This window comes from Macrotis lagotis, chromosome 1 (assembly GCF_037893015.1).
Source record: "Macrotis lagotis isolate mMagLag1 chromosome 1, bilby.v1.9.chrom.fasta, whole genome shotgun sequence".
Classification (NCBI taxonomy): domain Eukaryota; kingdom Metazoa; phylum Chordata; class Mammalia; order Peramelemorphia; family Peramelidae; genus Macrotis; species Macrotis lagotis.
In genome coordinates, this window is record NC_133658.1 from 476,380,612 (window position 1) to 476,403,119 (window position 22,508).

At 38.5% G+C, this 22,508-nt stretch overlaps 1 protein-coding gene across 5 annotated transcripts in view; it reads left to right on the plus strand.

The window, feature by feature from the left end:
* Nucleotides 1-1,897: 1,897 nt before the first annotated feature.
* Nucleotides 1,898-22,508, plus strand: part of ASMTL (acetylserotonin O-methyltransferase like) — a 65,088-nt gene continuing 44,477 nt past the window's right edge. Inside the window, exons 1-4 of one of the 5 annotated variants that reach the window (XM_074213661.1) lie at nt 1,898-2,018; nt 4,831-4,962; nt 9,326-9,373; nt 20,687-20,751. In XM_074213661.1, coding sequence (XP_074069762.1) covers nt 1,926-2,018; nt 4,831-4,962; nt 9,326-9,373; nt 20,687-20,751 — 338 coding nt within the window. In that variant the 5' untranslated portion in view covers nt 1,898-1,925. The other 4 variants (XM_074213664.1, XM_074213663.1, XM_074213662.1 and 1 more) reach the window with 4 other exon arrangements.

A 22,508-nucleotide genomic window follows, 5' to 3' on the forward strand; every position in this document is an offset into this window, starting at 1 on the left:
AGCTGCACTTGAAATCAAGTTTTCACTAAGTTTTAAAAGGGAAAATTCTTTGTGATTGCCTTTTATGTGACAGAAATTGACTGTGGCTGGTTTAGTTTACAAGCACCCTCATAACTCGATAACAGCATTTACAGAAGTAACAGGAAGAATTCCATGTTTCTACTTGTAATGAAGCAAAAAGGGTTTCTTCAAGTATTCAAAAATTTAACCAGTGACAATAAATATGAGAGGGGAAGAGATGACTCTTGGAAACTATCCCCAGAGGTATAAAGGACTAAAGTAAAGAACTACTCATAAAATGATGGTGATCCAGAGGCGAATATTTACAAAACACCGAATGTCAGACTGAATTGAATAAAAAGCTGCCTAATTACATATTTTACCATTGGGGGGGATAGGTACTATAAGCATTAATTAAATACATACTCTTGACAAAACAACTAAATTAGCATTTTGGTCACAGGCCAGGTATGCATTAATCAATATACTATCCAAAGTGAAACATTATCATTACAATAGAGAATGATTTAAAAATGTTGACCGAAACAAGGAAGAAAAACACCCAAGTCTGCTTTTAGCCATGTAGGAAAAGTCAAACCTTTAGAGTTTGGTACTATTTATACTCTAGACTGACTTTTCATTCTGGAAAAAGCATTTGCCTCTAGATTGGAAAGTGCTTTATATGTATACATGGAATCATTGTGTTCCCCCCCTTAATATGCATGTTCTAAAACATTACAGAAACACATCTGATTGTTTCAGGGCAGGGGGGTAGGGGAGGGCAGCATTTACTTAAAATGGTGTAACTAAAATCATTTAAGAACAATAGGTATAATATCTGTCTAAGCACATGTGGTCATCAAAGTGACTTATTTTTCCTTGTGTAGAAATGTCAAAAGCCATATTAGTCAGAGCTATTTGAATTGCAGATCAATTTATTGTGTGTGTGTGTATATATGCACATATATACATATATGCATAATATTATTGAATTAGGTTACAAAGTCCTACATTTCTGAAGAGAAGGAATTATAGTTTTGTGTTTGGCTTGAATATTATGTCTGCAATTAAAACAGTTTTTAAAGTAAAAAAATAAAGTATAAGAGAGCAAAATTGCATATCAGTCTTTTTTTTCTAAATTAAAGGTAATAGTCTTTGGTCCTTGTTCAAACTCCGCAGCTCTTTCTCTGGACAGATGCACATTCTCCAGCGTCTGTCAGTTCTAACACGGACAGACCTTATGGATGAGTTGGAGAATCACAAAGTAATCAATGACGCTTACGTGCAAGCGTGTAACCTGATTGGTCGGCCACCAACATTTTATGCTTGTTAAAATTCCATAAATACTGTTTATTCAGTTAGTTCTGCATTGGCATGTGTAAGGATGCCAGCCCCGCCCCCCCCCCCCACCGTGGGTTTTGGTAAGATTCTAAAGAATTAAACTTCATTTATAAAAGTCACTATTTCATTTTCTTTAGCTTAAGGAAATTAAGGTTAACATTAAGGTTCATAGAGGTTGACATTACAAATCAATATGCTCCCTGCCCCACCAGTAGGAATTATTCCCTGTCGGAGAGGCGGAACGAGGCGCGTGACTTCCACGGCAGTAGCAGGCGAATCCGACCTCGGAGCGGCAGAGCCCCGCTCCGGCTCCTCCGGCTCCTCCGGCTCCTCCGGGGGTTCGCACGTCCTCGGGTCCCCCAGCCCGTTAGTGGGCGCCACAGGCCGGGCTTCCCGCCCCCAGCGTCCTCCCGAGGGGAAGCTCCCTATTGGAGCGGCGGGAAGCTCCCCCGCCGAGGCCGGCCGGGAAGAGGCTGGGGAGGGGCCTGCTCCGGGACGCTTATAAGCCGCGCCTTCCGGCCACGCGTCCGCAGACCCCGGAGCCGGCGGCGGCGGCGGCGGCCGCGTCTGCGCCTGCGTGAGCCATGGCGCTGTGCCCGGTGATCGGGAAGCTGGCCAGCAAGCGCGTGGTGCTGGCCAGCGCGTCCCCGCGGAGGCAGGAGATCCTCCACTGCGCCGTGAGTCGGCGGGCCCGGGACCTCGCGCCGCGGAAGAGCGGGGCCGGGGGGGAGGGGCTGCAGGGCCCCGGCGCCGGCGCTTCCCGTCCCCGCGCCGAGCTGAGGCTCTCAGCTTGTCGGTGAAGGACGGAGCCAGCCTGCGGGCGCTGCTCGGCGCGCGCATCCTTTAGGCGTGGACGCGACTCAAGCTCCCCCCATAGTCTTGCTTTTGTTTTTGGTTTTGTTTTTTAGATTTGGCAAGGCAGTGGGGTTAAGCGGCTTGGGTAAAGAAGTGTCTGCGGCGGATTCGAACTCGGGTGCCAGGGCCGGTGCGCCACCCTCCGCGCCACCTGGTGCGCTCAGCTGCACACGACAGCTGCTGAGCTTCGAGAGAACGGCCCCGGGAATTTTCCTCTTGATGGTTTCCGACACCCTCTTTCTCCCTCACCAGGGTTGCCTCCCTCGGAGCCCTTCGATGCTCTGCCCCAGGCCTTCTGCAGCAAACCCGGCCGTGCAACTCCCCTGCTCAGGAGTCTTCCCTGGCTCCGAGTCAAGGTCACGGGCCTTTGCCTGGCTTTCAAGACCCTTCACTATGTGATTTCTATTCTTATCTTATTGCCCTCTAAACACTCCTGTAGCCAAACCAGACCATTCAGTGACTTACACGTGTCTTTGCGCTTCTCTAAAATGGAATAATTGGGGCAGCGCCCAAAACACCCCGGGTTGGTTCTTGTGTGGAACGTCTTATAACCTCTCCTGCCCCGGCACCTGTTGGATTCCATTTTCCCTTCTGCCAACAATGACGATGAATGCCCACGCCGCACTTGGTCTTGCCCTTCTCAGATGCACACTGATGTAATATTGATTTAACATAGGCTATTGTTAAAGCCTATGTTAAAGTTATCCGTGTTTGTGCTTTACTTCTAGATCCCCCATTGCTCCGTCTCACAGGGTTCTGAGCAAAATAGATGTTTAATATCTAATATATCTTAATCGAGTTGTATGTTGAATTTTAAGTTTTTAGGCCCAGAATGGAGTGAGAGAATTCCAAGTGTTTAATTTTAGTAGGTGGGAGAAAGAATATGGAAAATGAATTCAGTAGGAAAATAAGACCTTTATAATGTCTTATTTTATCTATCACAATTCACAAGTGGGGATTGAGTGACTGCTGTGTGCACAGTCCTTAAGGGTCTTCTGAATCAGAGATTATTAGCTTTTTATGTGTATTATAAATAACTTTGGCAGAAGAGTGAAACCAATAGACTCCATCTCAGAATAATGTCTGCAAATAAGAATTACAGAATAAGATTACAAAGAAAACTACTTTATTAAAGTACAATTATTAAAAAATTAATTTCAATAACCTCAGGTTAAGAATCCTGTTCTAAACTAATTAGTGGGACATTAGATAACCTTTAACTGATAAGTTGAATGAAAGATGATGGATATGCGTGTACTAAATATTCAGTGTGGGCAGCTAAATGGTGCAGTAGATTGAGCACAGGGCCGGGGGGGGGGGTGTCAGGTAGACTTTCTGAGTTCATATCTGAACTCAGACACTGACCCTAGGCAAGTCATTTTACCCAATTTGCCTCAGTTTTCTCATCTGTAAAATGATCTGGAGAAGGAAGGAAATAGCAAATCATTCCAATATCTTTGCCAAGAAGACTCCAAATGGGGTCACAAAGAACATAACTGAACAACAGCAAAATTACCAAGTTTATCACAGGCTAAGTATATATGGGATTTCTAACTTGTAAAACCTGGAAACTTTACTAGGGATAATTCTGTTGTCCCAATCTCTATTCTTCATTTATTATCCATCAGGAGCTTAGGAGAAGATTTTAGGTGAGCAAGCATAGATGTCAGGACAAGATTCCTATATGATCAAATGTATTTGGTTTGGGGTTTTTTTTTTGGTGTGTGTGTGTGTGTGTGTGTGTGTGTGTGTGTGTGTGTGCAAAGAATTTTTCAATCTGGACCTTTTGGGGAAAAAAAATCAAAACATGTCAGTAGAAAGGTTGGAAATTACCCTTCAGGCATAATACCTTCAAGTTTTTCAAGAGGGGAAAACTTATTTAATACCTAACTTTAAAAATGTGGTAGGGGGACAGGGGTTGTAGTGGATAGAGCACTGGCCCTGGAGTCAGGAGGACCTGAGTTCAAATCTGGCCTCAGACACAATAATTGCCTAGCAGTGTGACCTTGGGCAAGTCACTTAACCCCATTGCCTTGCTCCCCCCCAATGTGGTTGGAATCTGCTAGGTTGTGTTGGAAGGGTAGGCACCCTTGAAACCTGAAGTTTATTGTTGTCATTTTTCACAATCCCATTTGAGGTTTTCTTGACAAAGATTTTCTTCTCCACTCTGACCCTATTCTACAAATGAGGAACTGAGATAAGCAGGGTTAAGTGCCTTGCCCAGTTACAGAGCTAGTTAGTGAGTATCTGAGGCTGAATTTGACCTCAGGTCCTCCTGAGACCAGAACTAGTGCACTATCCACTGCACCATATAATTGCTCCTCTTTGTTGTGGTTCCATAAAAGAGCACTTTTAAGAAGGAAAATTTCCATTTCAGCATACTGGGATTCCCCAGGTCTCTCCTCTAGTTGTTTGCATTGGGTATAGATCCAGCTCTCTATCCACTATTCCACTAAACTGCCTATCCACAGGTACATTGTTGGGCACTGGGGATACCAATGTAATGAAATGTTTCCTACCCACAAGGAGTTTATATTTCATCCAGGGAAGGATCATGTATCCACTGTTTCTAAGTTCACTTATTTTCTTTAGGTAGGACTGTTTAAGTAAGTTTTACTCTCCTTTCTGTCCTAGGGCCTGCGATTTGAAGTAATGCCATCCAGATTTAAAGAGACTCTAGACAAGGCTTCATTCTCAACGCCTTATGAGTATGCCATGGAAACGGCAAAACAAAAAGCCCTCGAAGTGGCTAACAGGATGATTGTGGTAAGTTTTGTGGGGAGTGAGCTTTTTTTTTTTGCACTATTTTATCATTTCAATCATTTTCAGTCATATTTGACTTTGTGGCTCCATTTGGGATTTTCTTAGCAAAGATACTAGAGTAGTGGTTTGCCTTCTCTAGCTCATTTTACAGACGAGGAAAATGATGCAAATGGGTTAAGTGACTTGCTTAGGGTCACGCAGTTAGAAAGTATCGGAGGCCATATTTGAATTCAGCTCCTCTTGACTCCAGGTCTGGTACTCCATCTAGTGCATTACTTGGCTGTAGTGTTTACTACACAGGATTCTGGATGGTTGAATTATTATTTGCTCTTACGTTGGATTTCAAATTATCATTTGACTAAAGATTGTCTTCTTTTGGCAATATTTTCAGTTAGGTCACATCAGCTGGACTGGATGGAACCAGTCTCTAACCTGTGAATATCTGGAGCCAAACAAAGCAGACCAGAGGCAGATGTCAGGAATCAAGTAGTGGTTTAATTAATTTTTGAATGAGGGAAATGCTTGAAAGTGATGAGCCCCCAGTAGGAGAACTTAACTTGCTGGGGATTGGGGTCAGGGAAGGTTTACATACACAAAAACCCCAAGGGCACTGGACCACTGCTCAATTATTCTTGGGTCTTGAGTAACAGTTTCCATGGTTGACATTTCCTGGGACACTACAAACGTTCTTGGATCCAGTGGGAATGGTCTCTAAGTTGTGTAAAAGTGGTTGAGCCTTGTGGTCCTTCGTTGGTGTATGGAGCCAGAGTTACATGACAGGAGCAGGAGTGGTATCTGGTACAGTTACACAAGCACTTGTATAATTACCGGTGTCAGAGGTTTGATCACTGTGTGCTGCAACCCCACTGGTTCTCAGGTCCCTGAGAAATAAGGGGACCTCCAACAAATCTAATCAGTTATGGATTATCATGAAAATCATAAATCCCTCAGTGAACCCCTAGGGCCAGAGGGTGAGATCATCCAGAGCACAAATAGTTGTTGTTATGCCAATTTCAGGGCATAGCCTGCTTGCCAGGCCTTAGCTCTAGGAAACCAGTTTCTCCAGATAACTTGATATTTTCCCTTTTTGACCAAAAAGTCGGGGATCTATAAGAACTCCTCCCCTTACGTCCAGTAAAGGAGAGGCAACTGTAAACCAAGAAGCCATGAGAGGCCAGCTGGGCTAGGATAAGATGATGTCCAGGAAGATGATTCAGTTTATATATTATTTGCCATTTCTATCCTTACTTAAATCCTATATCTGTTATAATAATTTTTAAAAAATTTGTGAGCTACTTTTCCATATCTTAGCCAGCACCAGATAATTTTGGTACTTCTTTTATTGCTATGGCTAGAGTTTCTGATATTGGTGACAGTGGACATCCTTGTTTCACATCTGATCTTACTAGAAAGGCTTCTAGTTTATCCCCATTACAAACAATGCTTGCTGATGGTTCTAGATAAACATAATTTTAATTTAAAGAAGAACCCATTTATCCCCATAGTTCCAAATATTTTAAATAGAAATAAGTATTCTTTATTAAAAGCTTTATTTTTTTCGGTTTTTACTCTTCAGTTTTAGGTATCAGTATTATATTTATTTCAGAAAGTTTAGTAGGAGGGGCAGTTAGGTGGCGCAGTGGATAGAGCACCGGCCCTGGAGTCAGGAGTACCTGGGTTCAAATCCGGTCTCAGACACTTAATAATTACGTAGCTGTGTGGCCTTGGGCAAGCCACTTAACCCCATTTGCCTTGCAAAAACCTAAAAATAGAAAAAGTAATATGTCAGTACCTTTATGGAGATAAAGTGAAATGTTTGGAAAATTCTTTGTAAACTTTAAAGCATTCCATAAATACTAGTTAGAAGGAGGCATTTGCTATTTTTTTTTCCCTATATGAACTCAGGGCTTTTTCTTTCAGGTTCCCTACTGAATAGCATTCATTTAATTATTCTGAATTCTTTCCTCCCCCCACCTCCCAAGAGCCATGTTCTCATTTACCTTTTTTCCTTTTCTAGTTTGTCCATTAGATGCTCCTTAGTTGGGATAAAATGGCAAAAGTGCCAAAATTTTAATAATAAAGAATAAATTGCTTGACCACTCTTGACAGTTATTCTTCTGATATTGTCATACCTTTTGAGACCTGGATTAGAGCAGACTCACTTCATATGATACTGGAGTGGGAAGGCAAGTGCTTCAGTCTGATTTACTTTCACCAAAGGTTCCCCATCCCTGCTGGAAGCACTTTTGAAGGAAGGAAGGAAACTTTAAAAGAATGAGGACCCCACCCCCCCAAAAAAAGGGAAGAGACCTCTTAATTTTCCTGTGGCACTAAAAATTTCTAGCTTTGTGACCCTTTTCCCTCATATCCACTTTTGTCCTCATGGAAATCATGGCCCCCTTTTAATGTTTAAAAAGTATTTTATAAACATCTCATTTTATCCCACAACAGCTTTGTGAGGTAGGTACTATTATTATCCCTATTTTACAGATGAGGAAACTGAGGCAGAAAGGGGTTAAGTATGGGCAGGTAGGTGGTGCAGGGGACAAAGTGGTGACTTGGAGTCAGGAAGACCTGAATTTAAATCTGACATTACATAGCACTTGTGACCTTGGACAAGTCACTTAACCCTTGTTTGTTTCAGTTTCCTTAACTGTAAAATGAGGATAATAGCACTTACCTCAAATGATATTTATAATTGTATATCCCTTAGTTTTTGGCACAGAGTAAGTTCCATATAGATGTTAGCTATTACTATTATTAAAATCCAATCTTAGACACTTATTAGCAGTGTGACCCTGCACAAGTCACTTTACTTCTGCTTGTCTCAGTTTCTTTATCTGCAAAATGTGAAGAATAACAGCACCTCCATCCCAGAGTTGTTGTGAGAATCAAATGAGATAATAACTGTAAAGTTCCTGGCATACAGTAAGTACTATAGTAATTTTAGATAATATTATTTTTTAAGAATAATATTGTTGGCGTACCTGGGTTCAAATCCAGTCTCAGACACTTAATAATTATCTAGCTGTGTGGCCTTGGGCAAGCCACTTAACCCCATTTGCCTTGCACACACAAAAAAAAAAACCCTAAAAAAAAAAGAATAATATTGTCCAGGGTAACACAGCTCATAAATGTTTGAGACAGTATTTGAATTTAGGGCTTCCTGAATATAGACCTCATGCTCTATTCACTATTCCACCTAACTACCTTTTCTTTTTTAATATAAATTTTAAAAAAATATTTTATTTGTTTTTCCAATTACAAACAACAGTGGTTTTTGCCGATCTTTTTTTTTTGCAAGGTTTTGAATTTTACATTTTTCTTCCTCCTTGCCTTCCCTCTTCCCTCCCCCAGACAAAAAACAATCTGATATATGTGTTACATTTATAACCATGCTAAACAATAGATCCATATTGATCATATTGTGAGAGAAGAATCAAATCCAAAGGGAAGAAAGAAAGCATTAGAGAGAAAAAAGTTGCATAATACATTAGACAACTTGAAGATAATAAGCTTTGGTCTTCATTCAAGCTCCAAAGTTCCTTCTCTGGATATGGATGGTATTTTCTATCACACATCTTTTAAAATTTTCTTTGATTATTGTACTGCTGAAATGAACAAGTCCATCATAGTTGAATATCGCCCCAAGTTTTTGCTAGTATGTATACTTTCTCTGGTTCTGCTCATCTCACTCAGCATCAATTCATGCAAGTCTGGACTTTTTCCTGAAATCCTGTCCCCCATGACACATTAGTGTCCTAACACATACATATACCACAATTTGTTCAGCCATTTCCTAATTAATGGGCATCCCCTCAATTTCCAATTCTTTGCCACTGCAAAAAAAAAGCTGCTATCAATAAATTTGTATATGTGTAATTTTTACCCTTCTTCATGATCTCTTCAGAATATAGACCCAATGGTGGTATTGCTAGATCAAAGAGTGTGCATAGTTTTATTGCTCATTAGCATAATTCAAAATTGCTCTCAAGAAAGATTGGATGGGTTCACAACTCCACCAACAGTGTATTAGTGTCCCATCTAACTGCCTTTTTAATGTAGACCATATTATTAATGTTTGATCTTATTAAAAGGCTATGGCATATGTTTGAGTCTGTTGTTATTACTATGCTTGGTTAGTTCTTGTTATCTTATTATTAATTCTTGTTAATATTACCCTATTTTATTATTTTCTCAGTTTGCCATTTCCTTCCAACTAATTTCCAATTTGCAAAATTAACTTTATATTGGTGATGATTTTGTGCTTTTTAAACTCATTGACATATAATTTTTTCTGAAGGGGTGGGGTGATAGAAACTTTAAAAAAGACATTTATTTCAAAAAACATTTTTAATTTTTACAGAAAGACTTTAGACCTCCAGATGTTGTTATAGGAGCAGACACCATCGTGGTAAGTTTTGTAACGCTGCTTTTGGTTGGTTTCCTTTTCTTAACATTCTTACCATTCATACCTTGATTCTTTGCATTATTTCTCATTAACCTTATGTCAGCATTCTGCCTGTGTCCTAGTAAATGTTTTCTATTTGCATTGGGAATGTAATTAATTTTTTCATTTAAGGGAATTGCTTCCAAACTATGGATACTGGGTGGGGATATGCTCATTTAAATAAGAGCTTGGGCGGCTAGGTGGCACAGTGAATAGAGCACTGGCCTTGGAGTCAGGAGTACCTGGGTAGCCATGTGGCCTTGGGCAAGCCACTTTAACCCCATTGCCTTGAAAAATCTAAAAAAATAAATTAATTAATTAAATAAAATAAAATAAGAGTTGGAAAAGTATTCAAACACCAAAGAAGAAAATTATAAAAATATAGATTCATAGCACCAAGGCAATCCCTCCAGAGTTGTGGGGGAAAAGTGTCTTAGATGTGTGGCATAGGCATTTTTACAAGGGTGCTCTGTGATCCTTGGACTAGATCATAAAATCATGGAGCTAAAAAGGACCTCAGAGGTCACTAAAATTCTTTTCTTCTGTTATTCAATCATATATAAATGCTCATTTTATTTGGTTTATTAAGTTCAGAATATATAAGACAAATAGATGGCAGGAACCAGGAAGACTCCTCTAAGTGAGTTTAAATCTTGTCTCAGATACTTAGTATCTATGCAACTGGGGCAGGTCACCTAAACCGGTTTGCCTCAGTTCCTCATCTGTAAAATAAGCTGGAGAAGGAAATGGCAAATCATCCAAATGGAGACAAGGAAAGTCAAGTCAGGTTTGAAAAGATTCAACAACAAACTGTTAGTGTGTGTGTGTGTGTGTGTGTGTGTGTGTGTGTGTGTGTGTGTAGAAAGAGATAGACATATATGTGCTTATAGAATATATCATAATATATTGCATATAATATATAGTATATATGTATATACGTACACTTATATATATACACATATAAAATATATGTCCATCTAGTGTAGTCTTCTCATTTTACAGATGAAGAAACCAAAGCCCAGTAAGTTACTTTAGTTGATTGAGGTCACACAGAAGACTCAATTTGAATCTAGATTCTTTGAATCCACAATAAATGCTCTTTCTACATTTTCTAATGTGTTCATTATAAGATTCAGAATGTATTATGTATTATCCCCTGTATAGAAGAGTGTGACATAGTATCATGAGAGTTGCCTTGGGAGCTGGAAAGATCACCTTTAAGTCCTGTCATTGACATTCTAGCCATCTGACCCTTAATATTCCCTAAACTTCTCAATTCTCAGTCTGTGCAGCTCCTCAAGATTATAAGTTAGCAAGATGTGTCTTTCAGCATTCAGGGAAAGTTTTCTCATTTATGAAATCACAGTCTGGCCTATCCCTAAAATAATTCTTCAAGATTTGTTTTAGCCATGGACAATTTTGGCAGTCTAGGGAAGCATATAGACCCTTTTTACAATAATATTTTTAAATGCATTAAATAAAATACATAGGATTACAAATATATTGAAATAATTTAAATTCTTTGACAACCCCCTGAAATTTTTTTACGCATCCTTTGGTGGGGGAGGAATCTGTGAACACCACGTTAAGAACCCCAGCTCTATAGAACTTTGAGGGCTCTTTCCCAATCTATAATTTTTTTTAAAGATTTTATCTACTTTGAGTTTTATAATTTTTCCCCTAATCTTACTTTCCTCCCCACCCCACCCCACCCCCCACAAAAAACAATTTGCCAGTCTTTACATTGTTTCTATGGTATACATTGATCCAAATTGAATGTGATGAGAGAGAAATCATATCCTTATGAAGAAACATAAAGTATAAGAGATAACAAGATCAGACAATAAGATAATCAGGTTTTTTTTCTAAATTAAAGGTAGTAGTCCTTGGTCTTTGTTCAAATTCCATAGTTCTTTCTCTGGATACAGAAGGTATTATTCTCCATTGCAGACAGCCCCAAATTGTCCCTGATTGTTGCACTGATGGAATGAGCCAGTCCATCAAGATTGATCATCACCCCCATGTTGCTGTAGGGTGTACAATGTTCTTCTTGTTCTGCTCATCTCACTCAGCATCAATTCATGCAAATTTTTCCAGGCTTCCCTGAATTCCTGTCCCTCTTGGTTTCTAACAGAACAATAGTGTTTTGTGACAGATAGTGCAGTTTGCTAAGCCATTCTGCAATTGAAGGACATTTACTTAATTTCCAATTCTTTGCCACCGCAAACAGGGCTGCTATGAATATTTTTGTACAAGTGATGTTTTTACCCCTTTCATCATCTCTTCAGGTATTGAAGTATTGGTATTGCTGGATCAAAAAGTATATACATTTTTTCATAATTTTTTAATATTTCTTTATTTTTGCCAATCTATTATTACAATAATTTTGTTATAAGAGTAAACATAACCCCCCCCAAGAAGATGAGAAACCTCAAGAATAGTGAGAGAGAGGGAAAAAAATGTACTTCAGATTATTTTCAGATTCCAATGACTCTGTCTCTGGGGTGAGTTGCTTTCTTTATCATAAGTCTACCAGAGAAGTTACTTCAATATTTTTCCTTTAGTTGCTATTACTAGCTGTATATCTCTCCACTCTATTCTTCCCCACTCTCATTTATTCTATTCTCTCTCCTTTCATCCTGGCCTGTACAGGTATCTGAGTGCCCTCTCCTACAATATTCGCTCTCTTCTATCTCCTATTCCCCCCCCTCTTATGCCATCCCTTCTCATTTTTTTCTTATGGTAAGCTAGATTTTTATACCCTGTTAAGTGTGTATGTTATTTCCTCTCTGAGCCATTTCTGATGAGGATGAATGAAGGCTCACTCATTCCTCCTTGCCTTCCCCCGTTCCCCTCCATTGAAAAAAGCTTTTTCTTGACTCTTATGTGAAATTTCTTAACTTCTTCATCTCCTTTCCCTTCCTCCCAGTACTTTCCTTTATCACCCATTGACTCCATCTTTATACCATATTATACCATTATATTCCACTCCTTCCTGTGCCCTGTCTATATATGCTCCTTCTAACAGCTCTTATAAATGAGAAAGTTTATATGAATTATCAATGTCTTCTTCCCTTGCAGGAATACAAACAGTTCCTCATAGTTAGTGCTTCACATCCACCCCCGCTATGGTTCACCAGAGATCAAACTTTCTGTAAGGTAAGATTGGGGGGAAAATTGTAAAACTCAAAATAAATAAAGTCTTTTTTTTTTAAGACAGATTTTATTTATTTTGAGTTTTACAGTTTTTACCCCATTCTTGCTTCCCTCCCCCCACCTCCCACAGAAGGCATTTTGTTAGTCTTTACATTGGTTCCATTGATCTCAGTTGAATGTGATGACAGAGAAATCATATCCTTAAGGAAGAAAAATAAAGTATGAAATAGTAAAATGACATAATAATATAACTTTTTTTTTCCTACTTTGATGGTAATAGTCTTTGACTACTTTGTTCAAAGTCCATAATTCTTTCTCTGGACACAGATGGTATTCTCCATTGCAGATAGCCCACAATTGTCCCTGGTTGTTGCACTGAAGGGATGAGCATGTCCATCAAGGTTGATCATCACCCCCATGTTGATGTTAGAGTTTACAGTGTTTTTCTGGTTCTGCTCATCTCGCTCAGCATCAGTTCATGCAAATCTTTCCAGGCTTTCCTGAATTTCCATCCTTCCTGATTTCTAAATAGAACAATAGTATTCAATGACATACATATACCAGAGTTTGTTAAGCCGTTCCCCAAGTGAAGGACATTCACTTAATTTCCAATTTTTTGCCACCACAAACAGGGCTGCTATAAATGTTTTTTGTACAAGTGATGTTTTTACCCTTTTTCATCATCTCTTCAGGGTATAAACCCAGTAGTGGTATTGCCGGATGAAAGGGTATGCACATTTTTGTTGCCCTTTGGGCATAATCCCAAATTGCTCTCCAGAAAGGTTGGATGATTTCACAGCTCCACCAGCAATGTATTAGTGTCCCAGATTTCCTGCATCCCTCCCAACATTGTTCATTGTCCTTTCTGGTCATATTGGCCAGTCTGAGAGGTGTGAATAAATACAATCTTTAAGCAAAAAAAAAAAAAAAGGAAAAGAAAGTCCCCTGTTTCATTGGAAGTCCATCTTTTCCCCTGAAAGAGGATGTTCAGTTTTGCTGGGTGGTTGATTCTTGGTTGTAAACCAAGATCTTTTGCCTTTTGGAATATCATATTCCAATCCCTAGAGCCCTTAAGAGGATGTACAGTTTTGCTGGGTAGTTGATTCTCAGTTGTAAACCAAGATCTTTTGCCTTCTGGAATATCATATTCCAATCCCTATGAGCTAAGGCCTTATGTATGTAGATGCTGCCAGATCCTGTGTGATCCTGACTATGGAACCTCAGTAGTTGAATTGTTTGTTTCTGGCAGCTTTTAGAATTTTCTCTTTGATTTGGGAGTTTTGAAATTTGGCGATAATATTCCTAGAAGTTTGTCTTTTGGTATCTCTTTCAGAAGGTGACTGGTGAATTCCTTCAATTTTTATTTTACCCTCTGCTTCTAGGATCTCAGGGCAATTTTGCTGTATTATTTCTTGAAAAATGAAGTCCCGACTTCCTGATCATGGCTTTCAGATAGCCCAATAATTTTCAAATTATTTCTTCTGGATCTGTTTTCCAGGTCAGTTGTTTGATATGTAGATGACTACAGCACTACCCTCTGCCCTGGAGCTCTAAGGAGGAGCCCTGCTATCTTAGTATGGAAGCTCAAACTGCAATCTGGATCTGAGTGTGGGCAAACAGCAGAGTCCTGCCCCCAGGGAGAGCAGAAATATTTCTCTCCTGGCCCCCTTACCATCTGTGGGCTGTGCTCTGGAGGTGCAGGCTGGTTTCTCCCAATTATCACTGCAGGTTCTGTGGCTGGTGCTCTTCATTCCACACCCATTCTGGTCTAGCCAAGCTCTCTCCCCGCCCCTTCAAGCTGTTCCCAGCCTGTGTAGCAACTGGGGCTTTTTCCAACTCCTGGTCCTGGTGAAATACACCTTTCCCTCAGAACTTCTAAGTTACTTGGACTGGGAAAATGTATCACTCAGTCTTTCTGTGGGTTCTGCCCTCTAAATTTTGACTAGAGTCATAATTTGATGGCTTTTGGAGTTCCCTGGAGAAGGAGTTCCTGGGAAATGCTGACTTCACCATCTTGGCTCCACCCCGATGTATAATTTTTAAAAAGAAGTTATTTCACAATTTAAAAACCCCCTCTGCCCATATAAATTCTATCTCCTTCTCACAGGGCCCTGTGGACAGCCAGAGTACATAATCCGGGTTTGCACATTTTTGTTGCCCTTTGGGCATTATTTCCAAACTGCTCTTCAGAAAGGTTGGATGAGTTCACAGCTCCACCAACAATGTATTAGTGTCCCAGATTTCCTACAACCCTTCCAACAATGATTGTTGTCCTTTCTGGTCATATTGACCAGTCTGAGAGGTGTGAGGTGGTACCTGAGAGAAACTTTAATTTGCATTTCTCTAATAAGTAATGATTTAGAGCAATTTTTCATATGACTGTGCATCACTTTGATCTCCTCATCTGTAAATTTCCTTTACATATCCTTTGACCATTTGTCAACTGGGGAATGGCTTGTCTTTTTAAAAATTTGACTTAGTTCTCTGTATATTTTAGAAATGAGTCCTTTGTCAGAAATACTAGTTGTAAAAATTGTTTCCCAGTTTACTACATTTCTTTTGATCTTAGTTACAGTGGTTTTGTCTGTGCAAAAGCTTTTTAATGTAATGTAATCAGAATTGTCTAGTTTATTTTTAATCGTGTTCTCCGTCTCTTCCTTGGTCGTAAACTTCTCCCCTTTCCATAAATCTGACAGGTAAACTATTCCTTGATCTCCTAACTTGCTTATAATAATGTTTTTTATGTCTAGATCTTGTATCAATTTGGATCTTATCTTGGTATAGAGTGTGAGGTGTTGGTCTAATATAAGTTTCTTCTATACTGACTTCCAATTTTCCCAGCAGTTTTTATCAAAGAGTTTTTATCCCAATAGCTGGACTCTTTGGGTTTATCAAACAACAGATTGCTACAATCATTTCCTGCTATTGCATCTAGTCTATTCCATGGTCTACCACTCTATTTCTTAGCCAATACTAGACAGTTCAGATGACTGATACTTTATAGTATAATTTTAGATTGGGTAGGGCTAAACCCCTTTCTTTTGCACATTTTTTGCTTTTTTGGTTGGGTTTTTTTTTTTTTAGGTTTTTGCAAGGCTAACGGGGTTAAGTGGCTTGCCCAAGGCCACACAGCTAGGTCATTATTAAGTGTCTGAGACTGGATTTGAACCCAGGTACTCCTGACTCCAAGGCCAGTGCTTTATCCACTACGCCACCTAGCCACCCTCTTTTGCACATTTTTCATTGAGTCCCTGGAAATTCTTGACTTTTTATTTCTCCATATGAATTTACTTACAACTTTTTCTAACTCATTAAAGTAATCTTTTGGAGTTTTGATTGGTAGGGCACTAAACAGGTAGTTTAGTTTTGGTAGAATTGTCATTTTAATTATATTAGCTCGACCTATCCATGAACAGTTGATGTTTGTCCAGTTATTTAAATCTTATTTTATTTGTGTGAGAAGTGTTTTGAAATTGTTTTCAAAAAGTTTTTGAGTCTGCCTTGGCAAATAGACTCCCAGGTATTTTATATTGTCTGAGGTTACTTTGAATTAGGTTACTCTTTCTAGCTCTTCCTGCTGTATCTTGCTAGTCATTTATAGAAAAGTTGGAGGATTTATGAGAGTTTATTTTATATCCTGCAACTTTGCTAAAGTTGCTAATTGTTTCCAGTAGTTTTTGGATGATCCAATCTATACTTGATTAGCACTGTAAATTAAATTAATGTTGATATAATGTGTCTAGTTTGTAGATAAGGAAATTGAGGTGTTTGCTGTGAGCAGTGTTATAGTATGAAGATGGCAACCCTTCGGTTTGCTAGCAGTCTGAAGTTTGCAGATGAGATAATGCTGTTTTGCTTTTGTTGCCTGTATTTGCACAAAATATGTTTTACATAGGGTATTTTACATATAGTATAGGAATACTATATGAATAAAATTTGTAGAGTTGTTCAGTCATTTTTCAGTTGTGTTTGACTCTCTGTGATCCCATTGGGGGTTTCTTGCAAAGATGCTGGTGTGATCTGCCATTTCTTTTCTGGTGACTTGCTCAGGGTCACATAGCTAGTAAGAGGCTGAAGCCCAATTTGAACTTGGGAAGATTGACTTCCTGACTCCAAGCCTGGTACTCTATTCATCTGGGTCACTAGTTGCCTAAAATATCCTTTAAGTGCCAGAGCAGAAACTTAGGTCTAACTTCCAGGTGAACGCTTTATCCATTATACCACACTACCTCTAAATATCACATTATTCCCCTATGCAGTACAACTCCCCTATGAACTAAATAGTGCAATTGTATTTATTTATTGACTTTTGTGTACCTATACTTGTAATGTCATTGGCATTGTATTGTGGACTATGTCTAAATCTGGCTAGCAAATACGAGGTTTTTCCTTTTTTAAAAAATTCAGTAGGAAATTGAGAATTAATAAAATCTAGCAAAGACAAATTGGATAATTGAATTTCTAAACCCATAATACAAGAATAAAATGAATATTAAATAGAACTTGTGGTCTGTGTTCAGGTCTGAGTTAGAAACTGAAGGAAGCAGCTGACAGTTGGAGTTCAGAAAAGTATTTCTTTGGCTGAGTCCAGGGTCAGAATTTAAATTACTTATGATTCAAACCAAAAGGGCAGCAAGGTAGTGGCATAGTCCACAGAGTGCCAAGTCTGGAGCCAGGAAGACTCATCTTCTTGAGTTCAAATCCATCCTCAGACACTTACTAGCTTAATGACTGACCCTGGTTCAATCACTTAACTCTGTTTCTGTTTGCCTCACTTTTCTCATCTGTAAAATGAACTGGAGAAGGACATGGTGGGGACAACTAGGTGGCGCAGTGGATAAAGCACCAGCCCTTAAGTCAGGAGGACCTGAATTCAAATCCAGTATCAGGCCTTAACAATTAATTACCTAGCTTTGTGTCCTTGGGCAAACCACTTAACCCCATTGCCTAGCCAAAACTAAAAAAAAATAAATAAATACTGGAGGAAACTAATTTACATGGTCCAACATGGGGGTAGTTAGGTGCTTCAATAGCCCCAGGAGCCTTCCCAGGCTCCCACTATATCTGGCATAGAAATTGTCTTTCTTTATTTTTTTACAATTAATTAACTTGTTTTTCCAACTGCATGCAATAGTAGTTTTCACCAATCATTTTTTTTTTTGCAAAGTTTTGAGTTTTTATCCTTCCCTCCCTTCCCTTTCTTCTCTCCCCATGACAGTAAGCAATCTAATATAGGCTCTTGATATGTAGTTATGCTCAACATAGATCCATATTAATCATGTTCTGAAAGAAGAATCAAATCCAAACAGAAGAAAATTAGGGAGAAAAAAATGATAAACATTATATAAAACAACTTTTAAAAATTGAAGATAGTAAGCTTTGTTCTGTATCTAAACTCCACTATTCCCTCTCTGCATATAGATGGTATTTTCCAACCCAAGTCTTTTAGAATTGTCTGTGATTATTGTACTGCTGAAATGATCAAGTCCACCATGTTGTTGTTAGTCTATACAATATTCTTCTGGTTCTGTTCATCTCATTCAGCATCAGTTCATGCGAGTCTTTCCAGGCTTTTCGGAAATCCCATCCCTCTTGATTTTTCATAGAACAATGGAGTTCTATCATATACATATACCACAATTTGTTTAGCTATTTCCCAATTGATGAGCATTCCCTCAATTTCCAAATCTTTGCCACCACAAAATGAGTTGGCATGGGAGGAAGCTCCTACTACCAAAGATGATCAGCAATTTATACTTAAGAATCTTACCTGGAGCACTGAGAAGGGAAGGAAGACTTAAACTCAGGCCTTTCTGATTCTATTTACTACCTCATGTAACCTCTGATAGAACCCAGGAGCTCTTCTTTATAATATTATCATTATTATTATTATTATTATTATTCCCATTTTTTGATTTGGGAAACTGAGTCAGAGAGATATAGTTAAGTACTTAAGGTCACACACAGCTAGCTAAGCATAAATCCTACCTTCCTGTTTCTGTTACTCTTTCCAGTGCCTTTTCAGCCTTTGTTCTGTGATCCTAAAGAAAAAGTGATTTAGTTCCCTTTGAGCTATTTGCAGAAGATTACGCTTATAAAAACTGTTCATGGAAAAAAACAATTATCTGACTTCTGTTACAGCCATGTGTCTGACTGTATAGCAGCCGGGAATTTGACTCTGGCTGGGCTCCATTCCAATTGACCCTTACCCTTCCCTAAATCCCCAAACTAGCTTGTTTGCCAAAGGTGGACATGGTGCCAACACCCTCCAGAGCTAAGCATAGTGCTGTAATAGGTACAGATATCTTTCTACCTTTTTTCTTAAATTGGATGCATTACACATAAAATTCTCTATGGAATTATGGATGTCCTGAGCCTGTTTCCTCATTAAAAAAATTGAGGCGTGACAATTGTCTAGCAATTAGTATCTTTTGTTAACTTGAGAATAGGCTGTCTTATGGGTCTGTGGATAGAGCACTAGACATAGAGTCAGGAAGATTTGAGTTCAAATTCACAAGTCAAAGTGAAGGCCCAGGTTTTTTTCAAGGAATTTGGAAGGGTCAAGTAAAGATTTTTCCAGTATAGTGGAGATATGACCTGTTTGTAGTTTGTAGGAAATGAATCAGTAGACAGGAAGAGATTGAACATAAATGAGAGACAAAGATAACCCATTTGTAATTTTTGGTAGAGATGACCTAATCCAAAATTAAAATTCCAAGTTTTTCATTTTCCACAAATAAATTCTTGTGATCAAATTAAAAAAAGAAAGAAAATAAGTGAGAGATTAGAGATGACAGAGAGGGCAAACTGTTGAAGGAGACAGCATGGCAGGGGGTTACTTGAAAAAGTAGAGGAATGAGCTTTAGTAAGGAGTAAGACCACTTCATCATGTGAGACAGGGTTGAAGAGACTGGCAAGAAGGCATTTAAGTGATAGGAGATGTGGAAGAGGGGCACAGAGAGAGCTCATGATGATTGGCATCAATTTTTTTCCTGCAAAACATAAGACAGAAATCTCAGCTGAGAGTGGGATGCCAGAAGTGGTTTGAGGAGGTGTGCAGAGGCTTAGGAGAGCCACAGTGGAGAGTGGGACAAGTGAGTGATAAAAGGGAGGATTAGTAGAATTGCCTGTAGAAATGAGGACCCAGTAGAGGTGATGATATAATATAAATTTGTAGCCAACCTGCAGAACATATGTCATTTTCTTTACCTTCTCCAAGGCACTTCATACAGTACCTTGTATATGGTATGCTCATATAAATTATCATCATCATCATTATTGTTATTTTGTTGGTGGTGTAAAGGGAACTCCCTCTACCAATGTAGATTTCACCCAAGTGTCAGTGAATAGCATTTAAGTGCTTTTTTTGTACTTGATGCTAGAGATACAAAGCACTATGCTTGATGTTAGGGATACAAAGATAAAATGAAGTCATAATATATATGACTTCATTTTATCCTCATGAAAAGCCTGGGAACTTAGTACAATGATCCCCATTGCACAGATAGGGAAACTAAGTCAGCCATCATTAAATGACCTGCCCAGGGTCACACAGCTAGTAAGTAACCAAGACCAGATTTAAACTCAGGTGTATCTTGACTTCTGGTTCAGCACTTTATCTACTGTACCACCTAGAAGATTATATTCATGGCTTGCTAGATAATCTCTAAGAGCTTCTGTGACTGAAAAATATATTGCACTAAAGCTAACTAATTGATGTGCCCATCTAAATTAAGCAAAGCTTCCCCAGGACACCAGACATAATATATAATATATATATATATATATTCAAAGCTTCCTGGACCACCACCAGACATATACATATATATGTATATGGATGGATGGATACACACACACACACACACACACACAATCTTTCTGTGGTCCTATCCAAGTTTTTTTGGCCCTGGAGGTTATAAACTGACAGAGCTTGTATTCACTGGTACTGTCTTGGAGAACTCTGAGTCACAATGAGATACTAAATGAGAATTTAATAGAAGAGTCACATCTGTTGAATACAAATTAAACAACATGGCATTCTTCGGATTTCTGTTGCTAAGTGTGAAAATGAAATGCTTTTCTTTTCTCATCTCTCCCTCCTCACCTTGTTTCTTGTTTCAGACAGTAGATGGACTGATCCTGGAGAAGCCAACTGATAAGCAAGATGCCTATAACATGCTGTCAAGGTTAGTGATGGGGGAGTGATTTTTGGAATGGATTTATTGCTACATTTATTTATTGCAACATTGATATTTTTTCCATCTTAATTTTAAGACATTAAATTAATTATCTGATAACGTTTTTAAAAACTTGACAAATACTCAGTTAAAAAAGTTTTAGTCACTGTGAAAGCCTGAATTTGGGGGGTTTGATACTCATTTGTATTTTCATTGTTTTCAGGTATTTGAAACTTAATCAGTAGATAGACATCTTCAGGTTTCAAAATAAGCTGTACTCCCTAATCTGGAGGCAAGAGCAGAAAACAAGAAAAAAAACTGTTAATGATGTTAGAAACACAGGAAGCAACCATTAGAAAATGAAAGCAACCTAAAATAAACTGAAAACAGAAATTGTAACTTGAATGAAACAAATGAAACAAGTTTTGTCATATGTAGATAAAATTGAAAAAGAGAGTAGAGCTTGACATTGGCTTTCTAATGTTATTTAAGAAAGAGTATGCTCTGATTATACATATACAACTTTACCAGATTGTTCAATGCCATTTGGAGGGGAGATGGGGAAGGGAGGTAGTAGAAAAATGTGGAATTCATAAAATAAACTTGCAAATGGATGATTGTTGAAAACTACTTTTGCATGTAATTAAAAAATAAAATAAAATATAGTGCAAGAAAAAGGATGCTCAGATTCTAGGCTACTACTGCTGATTCTGAATTCAAAGATTGTCCTGGAATGGAATAGGATGATTTATCAGGGTACCAGATTAATTAGTTAATTAAAATATCCCCAAAATTATTTTGGGAAGAACTAGCATACCTATCACTATCTCAAACTTGCAAGATGCTTTGCATGCTTGAGGTGAGCCTCAGGCAGGTAATAAGAGTGGTTATCCCTACTTGAATAAAACACAGTGAAGTGGATAAAAGACTAGCCTTGGAGGCATAAAGGACTGAGTTCAAAACCTGCCTCTGATACAAACTAGCCAGTTACCATGGTCAAATCACTTAAACCTTTCAGTTCCTAAGGCAATTCTTTAAGATTAAATTATGGAGAAATATTCATCTGTATGGACAAATGGAAGGAACTTCCACATTGGTGTTACTCTAAGCTAATGAAATAAAAGTTCCCTCCAAAGAGAAAAATTAGAATGAGCATATCCAGAGAATGAACTGTGGAGTCTGAATGCAGAGCAAAACCTCTGATTTTCACTTTCATATATATATATATATATATATATATATGATATATATATATTTTTCTTTCTTCCCTTTTATTCTAGTTCTTTCACAATTAATATGGAGGTATATTTATATGACTATACATGTATAAAGTTTATCAGAAGAGGAGAGGGGAGGGAGGGAGAGAGGGAGAAAAAACTATGGAATTCACAATTCTACAAAAGTGAATGTTTCAGGACAGCTAGATAGCACAGTAGATAGAGTACCAGCCCTGGAGTACTTAGCTGTGTGACCTTAAGCAAGTCACTTAACCCTATTGCCTTGTAAAAACAACAAAAAAAGTGAATGTTTAAAATTCTTTTTACAAGTAATTGAAAAAAGTAAAATACTATTCATACAAAAAAAAATAATGACAGTGATGTTTGTATGGTGCTTTAAATCTCCTTTGTGAGGGAGATCCTATTATTATCTCCATTTTAAAGAAGGGGGAAATTGAAGTTTCATGAATTGTCCAGGGTTACATAACTTAAGTGGTCTGAAACAAGATTCTGGTCTTTCTGACTCTAAGTCCAGTCTTCTGTACCTGC